Below are 21,604 nucleotides of genomic sequence, written 5' to 3'. Positions count from 1 at the left end.
CACGAAAAATTCACTAATTAATTCAGAAAAACAGAGAAAAAAATATTTTCTCATGAAAAATGAACTCATTAATTCAGAAAAACAGAGAAAAAAAAATTTCTCATGAAAAATTAACTCATTAATTCAGAAAAACAGAGCAAAAAAAATTCTCATGAAAAATTAACTCGTTAATTCAGAAAAACAGAGCAAAAAAAACATTTTCTCATGAAAAATTAACTCATTAATTCAGAAAAACAGAGAAAATTTTTTTTTCTCATGAAAAATTAACTCATTAATTCAGAAAAACAGAGCAATTTTTTTTTCTCATGAAAAATTAACTCATTAATTCAGAAAAACAGAGCAATTTTTTTTTCTCATGAAAAATTAACTAGATTTTTTTTTCTTCAAGTGAATGCAATACGCCTCCGTACAATACGCCTCCGTATGAGTGAGTTTTGTTAATGTTGTGATGACTGTATACACCATCTCTATCTTCTATATTATTTCATGAGAATGCAGTTACAAAAAAAAAAAAAAAAAAAAAAACAGCCTGCCCTGTTGCAGCAGTCATTTAAACAGATATGTTTTGTCCTCAATGGCAAAGTAGTTATCGTTTAGATTATTTTCATTTCTTTATAAAGTTAATTGAGACAAATGTTTCTTTTTATTTATTTTTTTATGACGACCAAGCACCCGACAGCGAGTTAAACATGTTTGATCCATTTATAGCCTCTCAAATCAACACTTTACTTGCCTACAATAAAATCCATAGATATAAAACAACAACATATTCACACAGACAGTTAACGTTAGTTTAAACGTTTGTTAAACGTTTATTGTCATTTTTGAAAAGCTGAGGCAAACTGCTCTGCTGCTCGCAACAGCGCTCGTAAATGCATTTACAATACAATACAGTGAAAACGCAATCTAAACAAATCAAATACATTACATTAAAAACAAACATGCAGGCCCGCAAATTGGCCCGAAAGCCCGGCCCGAGGAGTGTAAATAAGTCGGGGCCCGTCGGGCTCGGGCTGAAATGCAGGCCTCTAATTTCATGAGCCCACTCAGAGTCCACTCCAGCCCATTATCCCACGTATACGTCCCCGGCCATAGTGGCCGAGCCAAGCTCCCAGGTCAAAGCCACGGAGGCCTGTCCTCCTGAACTGCCGGTACTGTATTGAAGGCCACCTAGCCTGCCCTCTTAACCTTGGTCACCTCCCACCAGTCCAAGACTTTTTTTCCCTACATATTTTGTCAAAATCAATGGATTTACCTCTAAATGTGTAATTCTAATTCTTAATGGTTCTTAAATAAGCTAAATGTGTTCTTGGCAGGTTTTTCTGAGATTCACTCCCATTTTTGTATTGCTATTGGTAACACTTTATAATAACTACACGCTAATAATCATTAGTTAAGCATGAGTAAACCATTAATTCATCATTCATAAAGCATTAATAGACATTAATAAGCAGTTCATTAATACAGCTATAAATGCTTTCTTCTTGATTTAAAAGCATATCTATAATTTGTTTAATAATTGTATTTTCATCCTTTATTAATGATCAATTTATCATTTCTAAATGAAGAATTGCATTTTTTATGAACCAGCTATTTAAGAGTTTTCAGTGGTTCATACGATTACTTAGAGCGAGTAAGTAAATGATTAATAAACTATTTAAATGTACATTCATACATCTTATTATTCAGACATATAGTGATGGTTACTTAATGTGTTAGTAAATGCTTTATTAACATGTATTAATGCTGTAATTAAGGGTTAATTTGGGTAGTTATAAAGCATTTAGTAGTGGTCAGTTAACTATGTTCGTGAGCTCATCTAAAGTAAGGACTAGTCATGCCTTGTAAAGCATTTATAAAGGCTGTTAAATATTTCTATTTTGTTAAGGCTGTTAAATATTTATCTATTCTGTATCACTGCGTTGTGTTTGTTACATTTTACTGTTTAGAAGATTGATGAGTCTTTAAGTCACCTTTATAAATGCTTTACAAAGCATGAATAGTCCTCACTTTAGATCAGCTCACAAAAATAGTTAACTGACCACTAATAAATGCTTTATAACTACCTGTATTTACTACACTGTAAAAAAAATATTTTCAAGGTTTGTTATCACAACATTTTTTTCTTTTGTCAAATCAACTTAAATAAGTTATTTAGTTGAGATAACTTATTATTTTGAGTTTCTGATGATTAAATTAATCTCCTTCATTGTATTAACTCACTTTTTCCAGTTCAATCAACTTAATATTTTAAGGCAACCAGGTTACTTACTTTTTTAAGTTAAACCAACAATATTTTTTTTACAGTGTACATTTACTTACACTTTCTAAGTGATCTTATCAATGACTGACAACTCTTAAACAACTGGTTTGTAAATAATGCTATACTTCATTTAGAAATTATTAATTGATCATTAACAAAGTATGAAAATACAATCATTAAACGCATTATAGATATGCTTATAAATCAAGAAAAAAGCATGTATAGCTATATTTATAAACTGCATATTAATGTCTATTAATGTTTTACAAATGATGAATTAACTGTTTACTCATGCTTAACTAGTGTGCAGTTATTATAAAGTGTTACCGATTATTTTGACCAAATCTCTGAAAATGCTGCAGAAATAGCTTTGCTGAGTGCTCTACTCATGCCTCTCATCTACAGTGTAAACACTGTGATAGATTAGATAGCATGTAAATCGCTAAACTGTGTGGATGCTTAATCCTTGTGATTTTGCACTAATTATGTGTAAAAAAAACCCAAACAATTCATTTACAGATGTCATTCCGTCTTTTGATATGCGAATGGTAAATCCTCTTTACTGTCAGTAATCCTTCACACACAAACGTAGGTTCGATATAAGAGCTTTATGACATAGGTTAGCAACAGAATAATCAAATAAAACACATCAGAACTTGTCAGAATAGAAATTGTTTTTTTTTCTTTTCACATTGTTACAGTTCCAACACATTCTTCGTTATTTTGAACTGAAGAAATTAAACCTTTAAATCGGTTCGCAAATCACAGTGGACCGTACATCCCGATAATAAGCTATTAAGAGAGGTCTCTTTGTGTGAGATTATAAATGCTCCAAACTTCTTTTCCAAAAATGCATCTAACACGAATGTGCTACTTAAAGAGTAAGATTAAGCGATCTTCAACACGTTTGTATTGTTACGATGTCGCTAGTATATGTAAAAGATCAATATTTACACTTTCTCTGTATGAAAAATTCATGTTAATTTCAGCAAAATTATGCCGGATAACGCAAAACACATCAGCAGTCTTTCAAGTACAGATTGAACTATGTTTATCACTGAAAATATCGTGCTCTGTCTACTATTTTAACTGCATTATGCTAAAAATACTGCGCAACAGCTTTCTTACCTGTAGGGGATGGTGTTTTTTTTTTTCTTTCTGCTTTTTCCCCTCCGTTTGGCCTAAAACACTGTGTTCATGGTCATCCAGTTTGAAATATTGACTTCAAACACAAGTTTTTTAGATTTTCCGTTGCGCCGTTCTCCGTTTACGATTATTTGCAGCCTTTAGCCCATAGCTGTCAACATTGAACATTGAAAATAAGGGAGTTTTCCCGGAATCCTTCCCCAAAATAAGGGATTTTTGTTTTACACGATTCTTACCCACAAACTTTAAAAATAAAGCACTAATCCTTAAAAGTCTAAAGAGTTAATAACTAGCCTAGAAACTAGTGTCATTTAAAGAAAAAAAATCTACATTTGGATTAGCGCTGTGTTGCTCTTGCCTTTATGACAACAGTTTCAACTGTTATCTTCCAAAACCCACAAAATAGGGAAGTGGGCTGTCTGTTTATTTCAATTACATTTACACATTTTATGTAGTTTTAAAGAGCCTATATTTAGCCTGGTGGTGGACCGTCACTCAGAAGACACACTCTGTTGTTATTGTAGCCTATCGTATCTTTATATCCTCCTGAGGCCCAGAACGTTTTTTTCCAAAAGATTTTTCTTCTTCTTTGTGTAATCACATTGTTAAGAGCATATGAAACAAATGGAAAAAAAAAGAAAAGAAAAGATATTTTATTCATATGTTATATGACATTAAATTATATATAGGCAAAACTAATGGCAATATAAATCGATTATTATAATTATTATTTGTTTAAATTCCATTGATATCTGAATTTATGTAAAAACCTTGACTTTCAAACATCAAAATGTAAAATGTAGGCTATTCGAGATTACAAAATGACATATAAACATCGTTTCCTATTTTTTATTTATTTATTTTTGCCTGGAAACGCTTTCAACACGCTTGCGTGTCGCGTGAAAAAATAGGCGTCAGTTCTATTTCTAGCACGCACGCGTTTTCTGGAGTGTGCAAGCTCTAATCTGTTACCATGGGAACCGAAATAAAAACGGACACGCCACACAGCCAGTGTGTCTCCGGCCAGCGCGCGCGGCGCCGCATCCGAGGATAAACGACTTCAAGCCGAATCAGTCCGAGCTCGTACGTCTCACACAATCAGAGTAAAAATACGGGATATTTTACGTGAAAATACTAAAACGGGAAGACAGCGGGAATAAAAATACGTGAGAAACCCGGAAAAAACGGGAGGGTTGACAGCTATGCTTTAGCGCTGAATCCTTCACTGGAAACAGAAGTGTATATGTCTACTTAGAAGTATTTCTTACTCAAGCAAGGCGGTATTTGACTCTGGACAGGCCTATCCAATAGGAGCAGACTTTGAGTGGCCTTGGTGAAAGGGTTTTCTTCAGTATGGCACTGATTATAAAGTAAAAAGTAGAAGTAAAAGAAGTAAATTAAAGAAATAAATAAGAAGTAAAAATTAAATTGAATATTAAAAAGTATAATAATATATATATAATATATTAAGTCAAAATATGTTCAAGTAACTTTAAACTAAAATTGTGATTGTCTTTTCTTCCCTTTTGTAACATGTTATTGTGGTAACACTAAGGTTCATTAGTTAACATTAGTAACTAACACGAACTAACGATGAGCAATGCATTAGTTACAGTGTTTATTAATCTTTGTTAATGTTAGTTCATATAAATACAGCTGTTCATTGTGCGTTCATGTTAGTTGACAGTCCATTAACTAACACAACCTATGATTTTAATAACGTATTAGTAAATGTAACTAAGATTAATAAATGCTGAAGAAGTATTGTTAACTAATGTAATTAACTATTGAACCTTATTGTAAAGTGTTACCGTTATTGTTTTAATTTCATGTTCCTGCTAATGTTGAATCAGAATATGTTCTCTTCTCTGATGATGTGGGCGGGGCTTTAACCTGTCACTCACATGAGATCAGCCAATAGTGAACCACAACCATCCAATCAAAATCAAGCCCCGCCCACATTTGTTCTTGTTCCAGAAGCGTTTCACTCGGATATACGACACAAAAGAGAAGGAAAGTCTAGTGCGACTTCTGTTAACATGTAATCACCTTAACAATCAAGTACCTTTGTACTTATAAAATGGAAAAGTAGGACTTTTACTGGAGTTGTATATTATTTGGGCATCTGTGCTTTTACTGAAGTTCTGGATTTGAGTAGTTTGGCTTAAGTCAGCTTAAAAATAGCTTTTTAGAGCAGAGGATGTGTCAGGATGTGTTCACAAGCAGGATCCAATCAGATTCCCGTTAGTGTGTTTGTTCCGTCGACAGATGGGCCGTGTGGCGTCCCACAAAGCTGTTCCACGATACTGTGCCAAAACTACTGAAGAGCACCGCTCACACACTGACTCCATTAACACGGAAGGAGCCTTTCCTGAAGCTCTGCTGGAATGAGATTAAACTATCTAGATCAGAACATTTACACTGAATTTAAAAAGATGGCGATTGTAAGATTTTATTATATCCACATCATATTAATCTCATATATAAATGAATAAATGTCATCGTGCAATTAAGAATACAGTATTTATTTACTTTAAAGCATCAGTTTTATCAGGTGTTGGTTTTCAAGTTCATTGACAGCATGTTAAATCACCAGTATCATCTTAAGGGAACACTCTTATTATTAAGGGTTATTTTATTACTTGTCTTAAGTAGATTTTAAATCAATGATAATGTTTAAGCACTTTTTTCCACAACATTTTTATTTGGGAAAATATATATATATATATTTTTTATCATTTTTATTTTCATTTTTATTTTTATTTTTATTTTTATTCTTCCGATGATTTTTTTTCTTCATAAGGATGGGTGTATCACTCTAAAATATAGTAATAACAAAAAAATACACAAAAAATTTTATTCAGGTCACTGTGTGCGTGAAATGCATTTTAATGTAAATACACTTTAAATAAATTAACAGATAAGAAACACATTTTCTATGCACACTTAGAGAATTATTCTGTGTAATAAATAGGTTTTCAAGTTCATTGACAGCATGTTAAATCACCAGTATTGTCTTACTGTGGCGACTGCAGTCCTTGTCATAAGGCACTGCCACACATTATTGATCTCTCAGATCATCAGGATCAGTCAGTTAGAAATACCAAGGGAAATACACTCTTATTATTAAGGGTTATTTTATTACTGTCTTAATTACTTTTTAAATAAATGATAATGTTAAAGCAATTTTTTCCACAGGAAATGCTTTTTTTTAAATCATTTTTATTTTTATTTTCATTTTATTTTTATTCTTCCGATGATTTTTTTTTCTTCATAAGGACGGGTGTATCACTCTAAAATATAGTAATAACAACAAAAAAAAATACACAAAAAATTGTATTTAGGTCACTGTGTGCGTGAAATGCATTTTAATGTAAATACACTTTAAATAAATTAACAGATGTGCACTTAGAGAATTATTCTGTGTAATAAATAGCCTACTAAATATCTGAAGTCTTGAAAAGATCATGACATTATTTAATATTGATTACAGAGTTTGTTTTCTCCATGTCTTTATAGACCGAGCTTGTATGCGGATGCCAAACGCTTCTTCAATGAGGAGACAGGAGTTCTGGAGGTTCCTCTGACTGTACAGGTCCCAGATCAGGTAGAACGGCTCTTTCTCAGAGCAAGGTTTCAGATCCACGCTTTTCTTTGTCCAGTGGATCATTTTCACTCAACATTCTTTATGCTTGTATTCCCATGAAATGCATATCTCTTCAAAAGGCTATTTTTCTTGTGCAAAAGTTGTGTGTATACTTATATTAGTTATTAGTACTTATAAAGAACATATCAATGTCATATTCTACAACTCTTAAACCTAAACTTAACAACTACCTTATAACTATTAATATGCAAAATCGTAGTTAATAATTAGTTAAAAATGAGATTTAGGCCCTAGTGTGATCAGATTGTTGCATTTATGAAAAAGAGTTACAATAATGCAAAGGTGGTTTTGCTAGTGTTGATAAAAAAGAAATGTCTCTCAGTGAATGAAACCTATGCTCTGGATTTTAAAAACATCAGCGGGTCATTTAAGATGCTTCATTGTTTAAGTTGTCTTTCTTTTATGAACCCGTCCTTTAAAACCCCTTAGCTGTCACCGTCCCGGTACCGGGACGCCTAACTTTACTTCACTATATTTCTATTAAATCCTAATCTAATTATGACAAATTATATATTTTTGGAAAGGTCTAAGACTTCTTATTAAATATTCGACCCCTGTTTTGTGTTAAAAATGATGTAGGAAGAGTAATTAATGAATTTATGACAAGAGTGCACCTAAGAAAATCTGCATCATAACAGGAGGTCTGACCTTTGTCACAAAAAGTTGATGCACCCACTTTTAATCATTGAAACTTCTGTTTTTATGCTAAAAGTTCATAATAAAACATATAATCTAGTATTTTTCAATAAAAAATAAAAAGTATAGTATAAAATTATCCTCTAAAAATGATAATATATATGTATATATTATCCTCTAAAATATAATAATATTTTTATCGCCTTTTTTTATTATATCACACATTTTAGTAGTTATCATGAAATTAGGTATCATTTGAAAGCTTATAAACTCAGAATTCATCCTGTGAAAACCATTTTATAATTGAACGTTGCGTTACCATAGAAACGGTACTTATTTTATGAGGCTCCTCCCCTTTTGGGCATCCTTATTTTTCATAATTTATGATCAAAACCTTTATTAATCTTGACAAAACACATATTGTCAGAAAGGTCTGAGTCTGAAGGTTCCAAATTTTGTGACAAAATTGATATTTGGACAGAAATGTATTAATTTGTTAAGGCAGAATGTACACAACTAAATTCAATGGAATTCAATGGCACCCGGTGGCTATTTTTGGTACTACGCCTAAACAAAATCTCATGGGAACTTCAATTTTTGTGATATCAACTTCAAATTTGGAACATAACTTAGTTAGATTTATGGCTTTGATTTTATAGTAATTTTATAGTAAAAATATTTTGTAAAATATATATTTTATATAAAATAAAAAATATATAGTACAGTATATTTGATTTACTGTGAATTAAAACTTCCATAACTTTTTCATACTTTCATTTTTTGAAGTGTTTTCACTTCAGCAATAATCTGCTGAGTGTTTTCTTTAAAACAAGACCAAACTTGGGTATATATTCCAAGGCATTCTTAAATTACAACCATTTAAGTTTGAATAGAGCATTTAACCCCCATTCTCAAAAAGGGGGGGTGACAGTTAAGGGGTTAATATAAAGGATGTTAATAGGAAACAGAAGTGAAAGGTAGTGTTTTAAAGGTTAATCAAGTGAAATAATTCCACCGTTATGGGATATTGTTGATTATCTCGGGCTAGGCTATATGAAGAGCACAGTGTCTGTTGTGTTATAGTGAGAGCAGAATAAAACCAAAAAGACATGAACTCACAAGTCGATATGTGATCATTTGCAGCATAAGCGTGAGTCTGTCACCAAAAGCTCGTGTGAATGAGGCCTGTGATATTCTTTGGGCTCGGTCCTCCTTAAACGCATGAGGATGATGGATTTCACCCATTTTATAGACAAAAATCTGTGCTGTTTGAAATACATGCAGAGCAACATGCTCACGTTTGAATAACAGAGCTGTGTGTGTGTGTGTTACACACTCATAATCATAATCCTCAGATCTGGACTTTGGTTATCTCCGCATGCCGAAGCAGAAAGCAGGATCTCACCTCTTCCTCTCTTCCTCTTCCTCTTCCTCAGCCAGACTCTTCATTCACGCCAGGACTCTCACTGATCTTAAACCTGTGCCCGGAGCTGGCACACACACACACACACACACACAGGCTGCAAATAACTTCAGTCATATCTGTTACTAATTATAATCACGCCACGCAAATTACTCCGCTCTATTATTCATTTACACTTCAATCCGTCCAGTTTTACCAAACACAGTTCAGGCTCTAAAATCTAAGAAAATAATATTAAAGTTATTGAGTTATTTCAGAAATGTTTCCTCATACCCAACACAAATAAGAACATTTCACTAATGGTCATTTAGCATTTCTTAATATTCTCTAAATAGCTTTTTCAATGTTTTAAAATCGTTTGTTCTTGGTTACGTGAATTAAACATTTTGCAAACATTATTGGACCGGACATTTGAGTGTGTCTTTGAACATTCTGAAACAAAAGTAACATTTAAAAGTCATTAGATGTGATGATGTCACAGGCTGGAGCCCTCGCTAGAAAAGCGATCATCGTTGTTCATCGTCTTACTTTACATTTCTTATCATTTTTGGCTAGAGTGGAAATCCATTGACTTAATAATGTTACATTTCCACTTTTCTAAATCACAGAATGGAAAACAACTCACAAAATGTCAGAAATTTCTCGTTCTGTGTCGGTACAGAAACAACAGAATTCAGAAGTTTATTTAGAGAATAACATTAAAGGATTAAGAAAGAGAGAGAGAGAGAGAGAGAGAGAGTCAGAAACTGGGACTGAGTCCAGACTGGTGACCTTTATGAAGGTTAGGGACTGATTGCCAGTAATATGTGCAGAGACACTAGTGATGTTCACAGAATCCCACTTTAGTTTCCGGCTGATGACGCAAGAATACACCGAATGAGCCAATGAGTGTGTAAAACCGGTTCACTCATAAAATATTTATTTTTTTAGAACAAAAGCCCAATATATAGAAAGAAATGCACACAAGAAACTGGGGTGAACAATTCATAGTCCTCAGTCAGGGGACTGAGTAAAACTTTAGTCTTAAAGTAGCTCACTTTTAAAAAACTTTTGCTGATAATTTACTCACCCCCGTGTCATCCAAGATGTCCATGTCTTTCTTTCTTCAGTCGAAAAGAAATTAAGGTTTTTGATGAAAACATTCCAGGATTTTTCTCCATATAATGGACTTCAATGGGGTCCAAACGGTTCAAGGGCCAAATGAGAGTTTCAGTGCAAACTGTTCAAAGGGCTTTAAACGATTACAGACGATGAATAAGGGTCTTATCAAGCGAAACGATCGCTCATTTAATAAATAAATCACAAAGTTTAAGTTTTATAAGCTCAAATGGTCGCCTTGCTCTGTAATGTAATCTTTTCCCGAGTCAATTCGTTTGTTTCGTTCGTTGAATGAACCAATTGACTCGGAATTTTGTTGAGCGAGTTCGAACAGGAGCGTCACAAACGCGCGTCATTTGAGCTTATAAAACTTAAACTTTGTTATTTATCTATTAAATGAGCGATCGTTTCGCTTGATAAGACCCTTATTCATCGTCTGGAATCGTTTAAAGCCCTTTGAACAGTTTGCACTGAAACTTTCTTTTGGACCTTGAACCGTTTGGACCCCATTGAATTATACAGAGAAAAATGCTGGAATGTTTTCATCAAAAACCTTAATTTCTTTTCGACTGAAGAAAGAAAGACATGGACATCTTGGATGACATGGGGGTGAGTAAATTATCAAAATAATTTTTCAAAAGTGAACTACTCAAAATTTGAAGAATGATGTAATTTGACTCTTATTCCTAGACTTAAGTATAAGTCTGATTCAGTGGTCAGACTAGGTCTTAATTTGTAACAAATCCGGATCAAAATGAGCCGAAGCCCTAATATTAAATGTAATTTTTATTCTATTTTGTCCAGAAAGCTTAATACATTTCATTTTGATAAGATTTTTTTAATGCACTTTTTATTTTATTTACCTTTACATTACTAGACTTCATCAATAAATAATTAACAAATACTAATTTAAGCATATCCTTCCAACTTAAATTCATGCGTAACAATTTCATGCATAACCCTTTTAATTCCCCTTAGAATATGTGAGATGAGAATGCAAGCTTGTGATTGACGAGTGTGTGTCTCAGGTGAAGCCTGTGCTGTTCACGGCTCATGCTGTGGTCACGGGCTCAGACCTGCGCTTCGAGCGCACCGAGCTGGAGTTCGGACACTGCTCCGTCCACGAGCGCACACACACGTCCGTGCGTCTCACCAACTGCTCCCTGCTGTCTCAGGACTTCGGCTTTGTGGGTATTCCCAAGGTGAGCACAGTTTGCATTACGCCAATGAGCTCATTGTTTCTGGATTCAATTATTACATTATAAAAGCAGCACTATGTAGTTTTTTCAATTTTGGGTCAAATATGGACAAACCCAAATGTTGGGTTAAAAAATTTAACTTAAAAAATTTAAAAAGTGAAAGTTGAAGTTGGATTTAAATTTTAAATTACATTTTTTACCCATCATTTGGGTTTGTCCATATTTGACCCAAATTTGGGTTAAAACAACCCAGCAGTGTTTAGAGTGTAACAGATCTCTCTGAATTGTAATGCATTTTCTGTAAAGAAACGATGTAAATGCATTGCACACACTTCACAAAACTCACGCCAGAGAGATGTCACATGACCTGTTTTGGTTCAGTGCATCCGCGTTAAACTCTGCAACAGCGCTGAACCATGTTCAAAACAATGCAAACACACAGCTGAGCGTGATTTACACAACCAACGAAAACATGCGTTCGGGTTTTTGCTAACATTAATCAAAATCATGCATGCAAAACACATTTTTAATCAGAAACGAGTTTTGAGCTAAATCGGCTCTCATTCAGAGAAAATGTGTAGAAATGATGTGTGGAAGCAGTTCCAGTGTTACTGCATTACTGAGAGAGAAAAGGCCTGGAAGATATAAACACACACACTTTTTCTGTCTCTCTAGTTTATTGATGTCCAGCCTAATGACGGTTTCGGCACTTTGCTGCCCTCTCAAAGCATGGACATTCACTTGATCTTCAGCGCGCCAAAGGCAGGAGAACACAACTTCACTCTCACCTGCAAAACCAGCATTAACAGGTGAGAAGATGAGCAGGAGGACTCCATCGTTTAAGACGCAGCATTATTTTTCATTAGGAATAGTCGTGCATTAACCCTAAAACCGTATTCTGGACAAATGTGGGCAAAATAGATTTGATTTATTTTTTTAAAATACTTTCCCTTGATCTGAGCGGTTCAAGACTTGGCTACTTTTCCTAAGTTTGCCTCCTGAACACACACAATTGTTTTTGACTCAATTCTACAATGTTAAATGGATGGAAAAAAAAACTCCTTAATCTCGTATTTGGGTGAAAAATGGGCACCCATAGAAATGAATGGGAAAAACTGTAATTAAATAAGCCAAAATAAGACACCAGGTGACCGCAAAGTCACTTAATCTTTGGGTTTCAGCTCTAAGAACTTATTGGAATGATAAAAAAAAAAAAAAAAAACATAAAAATAAGCATAATTTAAATAGAAAATATGGTACTTTTTGAAGTAAATAAATTCAAAAATACCCCCAAAATAAAACAAACCACCATAAATGGATAGACAAAACTTTATCGAAGACAGTGATATAACATTTATAATAAATAAAAATTAGGATCACACCTGAGTCCTCTGTGCCCACATTTGTCCACAATTACAGGATTAAGGGCTATAAAGTGAATACGGTTTGAGGGCTACACAATGTCACATTGGTTCAGTTAAATGAGAAGAGCAGTTTACCTGTCCAGTGCTGACTGAGCCAGAACACAAGGCTTTACTCATACGGCCCCATCTAGTGGCCAGCACTGCAAACTCATCCAGTTCTGGGTACTAGCATCTATACACAAAATCTATTCATTTCAATGGCAGTTGCTCAATTGAGTTGTTTTTGTGTCAGTCATCTATGAGCCGGAAGTGTCATGTGACTAATTCATCTAAAACAGTAGCAATAGGACTAGTTGTAAACATAATTCGATTTGCTTAGTGCAAGGAATCCTGAATTCTTTCTGCAAAAACACTAAATCTACATATGAATTTGGAGCGAATGCTGGTCTGCGTTTCACACAGCATCTTAATGTAGATGTTTACTGTTTGAGGTCTTATTGTATATTTCTGTGGCCAGACGCCGGCTCACATATATCTTAATATCAGCTGTTGCCAGGACTGAAACTGTTGAGAGAAATGTTTTATTAAAGCAGTAAAGGACATATTATGCTCCATGTTCATCTTTCTGTGCTCTCAGTGTTTCTGAACTCCTGAAACGTCTCCATTGTAGTCTTTCCGGGAACCAACGCGTCACAATATTCCTCATTTACATAATTCATGCGCAGAATAAAGGGGCGGGGCCTGGTTGAGTTAGTCGTAAACATTCCCAAACACACTCGAAGAGCTCGACCAATCACAACGCGCTGATCCAGCCGACCAATCAGAAGGGCTTCGCAGAGACAGGAAGTAAACAGAGCGTTACTGACAGACTGGGAATGGAGAATATGAGGAGAATAATCAACATTTCACTCTTCTGACTCGTATCGAATGCCTCTCTTTTCTTAACTCAGAGACTTCGTGTTGTCTTGTCACGCGACTGGCGTCCAGCCTTCTCTGAAACTCTCTCACAGTTTGGTTGAGTTTGGCGGGACGGCTCTGGGTGACCGGACCACTGCCGTTCTGTATGTGGAGAACCGGACCGGCGCCGGGCCGAGGCTCTTCTCCTTCTCTGTTCCTGAAGACTCGGACATCTCCATCGCACCCTCTTCAGGACGTGTTCTGCCCGGACAGGTGCGGCAAACCACCCAAACCATCCACAATCACTCACGTGTTTCTGCTTTATTACTACATTTTTTGCTTTTGTCCACATTCAGTTTCTTCATGCTTTCGATTCATCAAGATCGGGGCTAGTCGTCACATTTTATTACGGTCAATGTTTCTCATATTAGGTTTATTTTTGATAGTCAAATTATGTATAGACACATACCTTAAAGTTTGGGCCACAAAAGGTGTTTTGAATATTTCTACCCTTTATAGCGGGGTGTGGGGCATGTTGTCACACTCTATAAAACAGAATACATGATATGTAACACAAAAAACATTGTTTTTTTGGACAACAAAAAAATTGTAATTAGTGAACTGTATAAAGTTATACAGGACTCAACGCTTACTTTTTGCCAATAAACACACGTGCTTCGAAGTCGAAGTACATTAAATTAAATCAAATCCATTAAATGTATCCAATATTGGGGTTTTCCTTAATAAATGAATACAAGGAGACATTTATAAGCAGATTTATTTAAGTTATTAGAATACATGAAGTACACTAGGTTTTTTTTATATATTTCTGCTTCAAACAGTATGATTATGTAATTATTAATAGGTCGACTTAAAAATGTGTTTATGTATAAACACTAAACTGTAATAAAGTAAAATCTAGTAATATATAAGCTTAAATATACTAGATATACTAATAAGCTTAAAAAAAGTCAATTTACTCAAAGTGTTTGTGTGAAAGCAGTCTCGGGTTTCTCTGTGTGTGTGTCTCCACAGAGGCGTCTGATCCAGGTGACGTTCCGTCCAACACTGTCTGATGATGTCATCAAAGCAGAGGCTCTTCGCCGGAGGAACGAGACCATCGACTGCCAACACACACAACCTGACACCAAAGTAAGGTTCACACACATCACATCACTTCTCACACTCACTGCACTGCCAGCTTTTGTAACTTCCCTGCTGTCTTTCTTCATTTCACAGAGCAAAATAGAAACCCCACTGCATTTAGTAAAAGACCAAGGTAAAACAACGCCTGCAAACGGCAGTCCCTTCCACTCGCCGAGCCCAGCAGACCTTCAAACTGGGTAAAACGGGCTGTGTTTATGACATCTCCGTCATTTTCAGAGGGACAATTGAAAAATATAAATAGGCAATAAGGTACGAGGGGCTGTGCTGTAACCATGACTTGTTCGCAATACAGCACAGCCTCGAGTACCTTATTGCTTTTATAAAACGGTCACCACACTATACATATATTAAAGCCAAAATATAATGTATCAATGCAACTTTCACAAAGTAAAATCACCAAAAGCCTTCCTTCCGCTGGAAAAAATAGTCCCTGACTGTGAACAGCAACAGAAGTTACATTATTTCTCCATTAGATGGCGGCAAAGAGTGAGTCAGTCAGGAGAGAAGACTTTTATTTTGAAAGGACCGAAACTTGTGAACACGGAGAAATGACTAGCGTGTGTGTGACGTGTCAGGGCACGGGAAACCCCTTAACCGTTAAAAGCGGAAATTCAAACACAATTTTATTCAGAATATTGAACCGATCTGAAGGAAAATGCTATATCTACTGTAAATGCAGGTACACCACTTACTCGATCTACATCAATACTCTATAAGCTTTAATGAACAATATCAATAAGAACAAACATTTGTTTACGTTGCTAAGAGTGGTTGCTAGGGGTGTTGTGTAGTGAACCGTTGGGTGAAGCGGTCATTATTATCGTGAATAAAACGCAGCCAAATTAAGGACTGGAACCAACCGTTTTATAATTATATTTATAACATTTTTTCCCAGCTCTTTTGAATATTTGTCTGCGAAGGCCTCACTCCTGCGCTCTTTCACTGAGTGCCGCGTTCGCCATGTCATATCCTGCTTCACTTCTACACCGGACACATCAGAGGAGCCGAGATACAGGTGATGAGACGTTAAACTGTTGAAAATGTTTCATTTTTAAAACATTATTCAAGTTTAAGGTTCACCAGGGACAACACTTCTACTGCATTTATTAATCTTAGATCATGTTAAAGTCCCCCTGTAGTCAATAACTGTATCCCTTAAAACTCCTCTTTGATCGCCAACATTTTTTTTCCTTGAAAAATAATTTATTCCTGCCTTAAAATATCTTGAAATATCTAAAATGCAAATGAGCCCCGCCTCCACTCACTCTCTCAGCTCAGAGACCCACTGGTTGACGATCACACGTTGATCCAGCAATGTGTTTTTGAGACCGTAAAAGCTGGATTTTCACCACAGGGGACTTTAATTTCACCATTTACTAATACATTATTAAAATCAAATTCGTAACATCAATACAATGAACTGTATTTTTATTAACAAAGATTAATAAACACTGTAACAAATGTATTGTTCATTGTTATTTCATGTTAGTTTATAGATTAACTAATGTTAACTAAGTGTCACTGTTGTTCAGTCCACATGAGACGCTGTATCTGGAGTTACACTGTCCCGCTGTCAGACCGGCTCTGCTTCTCGTCTCTGACCGACACACACTCCACTTCAGTCGGGTGGCCGTCGGTGAGACTTCTTTCACTATCAACTCAACTCTTAAAGGGATACTCCACCCAAATTCTCTCTCAGTTGTTCAACCCTGTAAGACTTTTGTTCATCTTCGATATTTCTGATTAAATCTGAGAGCTGGATCACTCCTCTGTAGGCTTCTAAGGGATCGAAACTTGCCGGCCCAGAAAAGTTATTAAAGACATTGTTTAAAAATAGTCAGAGTGGCTCAATCTTAAGTTTATCAAGCGACGAGAATACTTTCTGTGCAAAAATAAACGACTTTACTCAACTCTCTGGACCTCGAGTGAGTTCACGCGTGCGCTTCTGGGCCGTACATCACACGCAGGCTCACTATTGGCCGAGGCTGGTCATGTGTGTGATGCTGGCCAATAGTGAGCCTGTTACACTACCTGAACTCACTCTGAGGCCCACAGAGAAGAAGATGAACGAGTCTTACGGGGTTGAACAACACGAGGGTGAGTTTTCATTTTTGGGTGAACTACTCCTTTAAGGTGATGATACACGGGGCAACTTTTTGAGCGATGTTGCTTGGGCACTTTGTCATTGAAAATGGACAGTTTCCATCTGGATAATTTAGATCAGCCATGGAACATGTCGATGGCAGCATCGCTTATAAAGCAGTCCCTCCAGAAAAACGTGATTATGCGATCGCTGAATTCAATGCAAAATCAGCCAAAGTCCGCATATTTATGCGGGGGCCGCATTTTTTCAAATACGCCGCACTTTCGCAGCATAAATTGCCAATTTCCTTTTAAAATATGCGGGGTTTGCATAATTTCATGATCCTCGCATTTTCGTTGCAAAAAAAAGTCACGTGTATTTTAGTAGAAAGTTAAAAAATGTTGCGTTTGCTTCACACAAGAGCAGCCATTTCCCCCTGTTTCCATGGGAACGTTATGAAGTGACGCAATTACGCGACGCCGGACAGACTCACGGAGGCGATTGACATCTCACAAATCGAACTCGTATAACTGTCTGTCACACGTTCTACCGTCACATCGTTACTTAATAAACAACATAAGATAAAAGAAGTAGCATCAAACAGACATGGGGTGTTCGAGGCGCACATATGACACTGCAGAGAGTTCAACAGGGAGCGCGCAGCTCTTAAAGGGGCCACACCTTATTTACACTCGTTATAGTCTGAAATAAAACAAGATGAGAAATTAAATATTCCCAGCACTTTCTGTGATGTAGTATGCTTGTTTATCAAAGGAAGTAATAAGAAATTACTCTTACATTAACAGGATGTTGGGGGAATCACTGAAAAAGAGAAATCTTTTTCATCAAACCGCAATTTTTGCAAGTTCTCTCAATTTTTGCAAATTCCTGCAATTTCATCGCATAAAATTGCATAAATATCCCGCATATTCCATCGCATTTTTAAAGAAAAGGGCCGAGTAGGCTAATCAATCAATTTTTGGCCGCAACAATCACAAAAAAACTCCGCGTTTTTCTGGAAGGACTGAATACTATTATGGTAAATGTTATATATAAATCGCACATTTTTTCACAAATTTTGGGAAATTACCACCACAAAATCAGTCATTTTGATCGCAAAAATCACAAAAAAAAATCGTGAAATCCTGGAGGGACTGATAAAGTGGTGCATGTGTCATCACCTTTACTGCTGGCATTTTACCTGTTCACTTGTAATGGTTTCAACCGTGCAGGTCAGAAGGTGCTGAAAAAGGTGAAAATCCAGAACATTTCCTCAGAGTTTGTGAAGGTATCTTTTTCAATCATTTCTTAATAACATAATAAGTCAGTGTAAATAAATATTAAATAATGTGTGTTGTGTAAATTACACTATTGTTTGATATATATATATATATGAAGAGTTCAGATGCAAAAGCCTCTAAGTGCAATTTGAAATTTTCTTCTAAAATGATCAATTTTATCAAGCTTGTATATTTAAGTTCAGTAATTTCACTTAAATGGCAATGATAATTACCTATTAATTGTCATTTAAGTGAAATTACTGAACTTAAATATACAAGCTTGATAAAAATGGTCATTTTAGAAGAAAATTTCAAATGGCATTTAGAGGCTTTTGCATCTGAACTCTTCAAATATATATATATATATATATCATTATAACAAGAAGTCTGTTGTGCTCACAGAGGCTGCATTTATGTGATCAGAAATACTGTAGAAATAGTGAAATATTATTAGAATTTAAAACAGCTGTTTTCATGTGAATATATAGTAAAGTGTAATTTATTCCTGTGCATCATTACTCCAGTCTTCAGTGTCACATGATCCTTCAGAAATCACTCTAATATGAGGATCTGATGCTCAAGAAACATTTCCACCAGGAACACACTGACCTACAAAAATAATTCCATTTCAAACCAATTTACAGCTCAATTAATTAAAGCTGTCATGTTAACTGAAATACAAGCATCACATTTCTGCTGTTAACGCATAGAATTACAATGCAAGTGTCGGTAGTACTGTATTGAAGCTAAATATTTCTTTAATGTTGTTAATGGTAAAATAAAGTTGTTGTTTCTCGTCCAGTGATGTGTTGTGTTTGGCTTTCAGCTGACATCATCACTGCTGGATGTGAACGGGCCGTTTTCTGTGCTGAACGCCATGCGATCCGTCGGTCCTGAAGACACACACACACTCCTGATCGCATTTACTCCCTCTGTGGCCAAGAAGGTGAGCGCCGCTGCCTCCCATACACACATCATAGTGTTTCATATTATTGTCAGTATCTGAACGTGGGGCCAAGCGACAGCTGATTGTAAAATAGATGTAACAATGTTGATGCTTTAATATTAAACAGTGAATTTAAAGCTGACTGCTATTTTGCTCCTACAACAGGTTTACATTCATCCAAGGTGTAAAACACTTTAATTTCCTCCTAATCTCCACTGCAGCTTCAGCTCTTTCCTCTCAGTGTCTGAAACGCTTCCATCAAATAATAAAAAATCAATAAAAAATTGGTTATTAAACCAATAAAAAGAAAGGAAATAGAAATAGAAAGGCATGTAGTAGTAGGAATATTGTAATTGACTGCTTGTTTATCTGGGAATCTGACTCTTTTTCGTTTTTATTATGCTCTTATCTGTTTTTTTTTTTTGTGTGTTTGTATTTTGTATGCCCTCTTTCTCTACTGTTTTAAATGTTATTTTGTCTATGTACTGTTTCTCGTCTTCCATGAAGGACCACAATGGAAACAAGCCCTTGGGCTTTCTTGTGTTTTTATCCTTTTGAACACTTCATGTTGATTGGTGTTCAATAAAGTTTTCAATTCAATCAAGGATTCAGTCTCTCTAAGCCCCGCCTCTCTGAGAGCTGCTCTGCTCTGATTGGCCAGAGAGCAAACGCTCATTATCATATCTGAATGTCAGCTCTTGATCACAGTGATGCGAACAGCAACGATGGCGTATATCAATCTCATCAAAGTGGATCTGCTTTCTCAGCAGAAAACAGCGTCTCCTCGAACCAAACTCTCAGATACACTAGTGTTTGTGGTCAGGTTCACTCTGTTCGGCTGGGATTGATGATGTGCAGCGTGTGTTGTGTTGTGTTGTCAGTACTACGAGACTCTGGAGGTGAGCTGCCGTCAGATGACCCTGGAGATCTCTCTGTGTGCCGAAGCTGTCGACCCCGTCCTCTCCTGCTCACACCAAGGACACATCAACTTTGACTTCGTTCCTGAGAACGAGAGCGCCTCGCAAGTGTTCAGGGTATCAGCTCTACATTAGCAGATAACATGATGTAGTTCTTCAGTGTTTCTGCCTTGTTTTCCAGTACAAATTGTTAAATCAAGAGACATTTACTCGAGAAGCGAAATGACCTGTGGTGAAAATCCAGCTTTAAATGTTGTTTATGTGTGTTTTTAATATGTGGAAAGCATTGCTGAGTATTTCCATGAACCAAAGACAGTTTTAAAAACACGCTTTGGTGTTTCTGACGTCACAAACCAGATCAACGTGTGGATTATCAATGATCGATTTAGTGAGTTTACACTTTAAACAAGAAAACATATTATCTGCCAATGGAGGAAGAAAAATAAACTTTTTATTTTTCTGAACTCGCTTGATTTTCAGTATCATAACTCATTCTGCTTCTTCAGTAAATGTCTCTTGATTTAATCATTTTTTGATGCTTGTAATGAAAAATAAGACAAAAATACTAAAGAAGAAAAAAACAAAACAAATTTAAGGTGCATAATGTACACTCCAGTTATTAAAATTAATTATACTAAGTCAAAAAAACTATCTTTAAGTGTACAAAAGCTTGTCACTGTATCCTTAAAGGACATCTTTGTACCTTATTTACCCCTAAAAGTCTGATAGTAGTGTCGTTCACTTTCGAAAAAACTTTTGCTGATAATTTACTCCAAGATGTCCGTGTCTTTCTTTCTTCAGTCGAAAAGAAATTAAGGTTTGTGATGAAAACATTCCAGGATTTTCTCCATATAATGGACTTCAATGGGGACCAAACGGTTCAAGGTTCAAAAGACACTTTCAGTACAAACTGCAAACTGTTCAAAGGGCTTTAAACGATTCCAGATGATGAATAAGGGTCTTATCAAGCCAAACGATCGCTCATTTAATAAATAAATCACAAAGTTTAAGTTTTATAAGCTCGCCTTGCTCTGTTCTGTGACGCACGTTCGTGACTCTCCTGTTCATCAAAATGAGTCATTTGGTTCCTTCAACAAACGAAACGAACGAATTGACTCGGAAAAAGATTCATTCGTTTTGATGAACGAGTTCGAACAGGAGAGTCACGAACGTGCATCGCGATACGCAATGGAGAAAAATCCTGGAATGTTTTCATCAAAAACCTTAATTTCTTTTCGACTGAAGAAAGAAAGACATGGACATCTTGGATGACATGGGCGTGAGTAAATTATCAGCAAAAGTTTTTTCAAAAGTGAGCTACTCCTTTAAAGGTATATGCACTTTTGGGGGGCTAGATCTAGGTTCAGCATTGGACTGCTGTATATTGTGTGACTGTATGGGATGAGAAGTGTCATGTTGAACACTAGAGGTCACTGTCACCACAGGATCAGTCCTGTCCACTGTGTTTCTGTGCAGCGTGTTCCTCGTTTTATTCCCCCTGGAGCCTGAGAGATCAAG

At 35.8% G+C, this 21,604-nt stretch overlaps 1 protein-coding gene across 1 annotated transcript in view; it reads left to right on the top strand.

Annotated features, from left to right (window-relative positions):
- The window catches only part of cfap74 (cilia and flagella associated protein 74), a 59,548-nt gene that overhangs the window by 28,173 nt on the left and 9,771 nt on the right, over window positions 1-21,604 (top strand). Inside the window, exons 22-32 of the mRNA XM_039674961.2 lie at window positions 6,929-7,016; window positions 11,262-11,435; window positions 12,108-12,241; window positions 13,747-13,966; window positions 14,729-14,845; window positions 14,933-15,036; window positions 15,756-15,875; window positions 16,393-16,496; window positions 18,176-18,231; window positions 19,050-19,169; window positions 20,051-20,203. Coding sequence (XP_039530895.2) covers window positions 6,929-7,016; window positions 11,262-11,435; window positions 12,108-12,241; window positions 13,747-13,966; window positions 14,729-14,845; window positions 14,933-15,036; window positions 15,756-15,875; window positions 16,393-16,496; window positions 18,176-18,231; window positions 19,050-19,169; window positions 20,051-20,203 — 1,390 coding nt within the window. The remainder of the gene's footprint in view (window positions 1-6,928; window positions 7,017-11,261; window positions 11,436-12,107; window positions 12,242-13,746; window positions 13,967-14,728; window positions 14,846-14,932; window positions 15,037-15,755; window positions 15,876-16,392; window positions 16,497-18,175; window positions 18,232-19,049; window positions 19,170-20,050; window positions 20,204-21,604) is intronic.

The sequence above is a fragment of the Pimephales promelas genome, chromosome 14 (genome assembly GCF_988280905.1).
Source record: "Pimephales promelas chromosome 14, fPimPro1.hap1.1, whole genome shotgun sequence".
Classification (NCBI taxonomy): Eukaryota; Metazoa; Chordata; class Actinopteri; order Cypriniformes; family Leuciscidae; genus Pimephales; species Pimephales promelas.
This window is presented reverse-complemented; position numbering and strand designations above follow the sequence as displayed.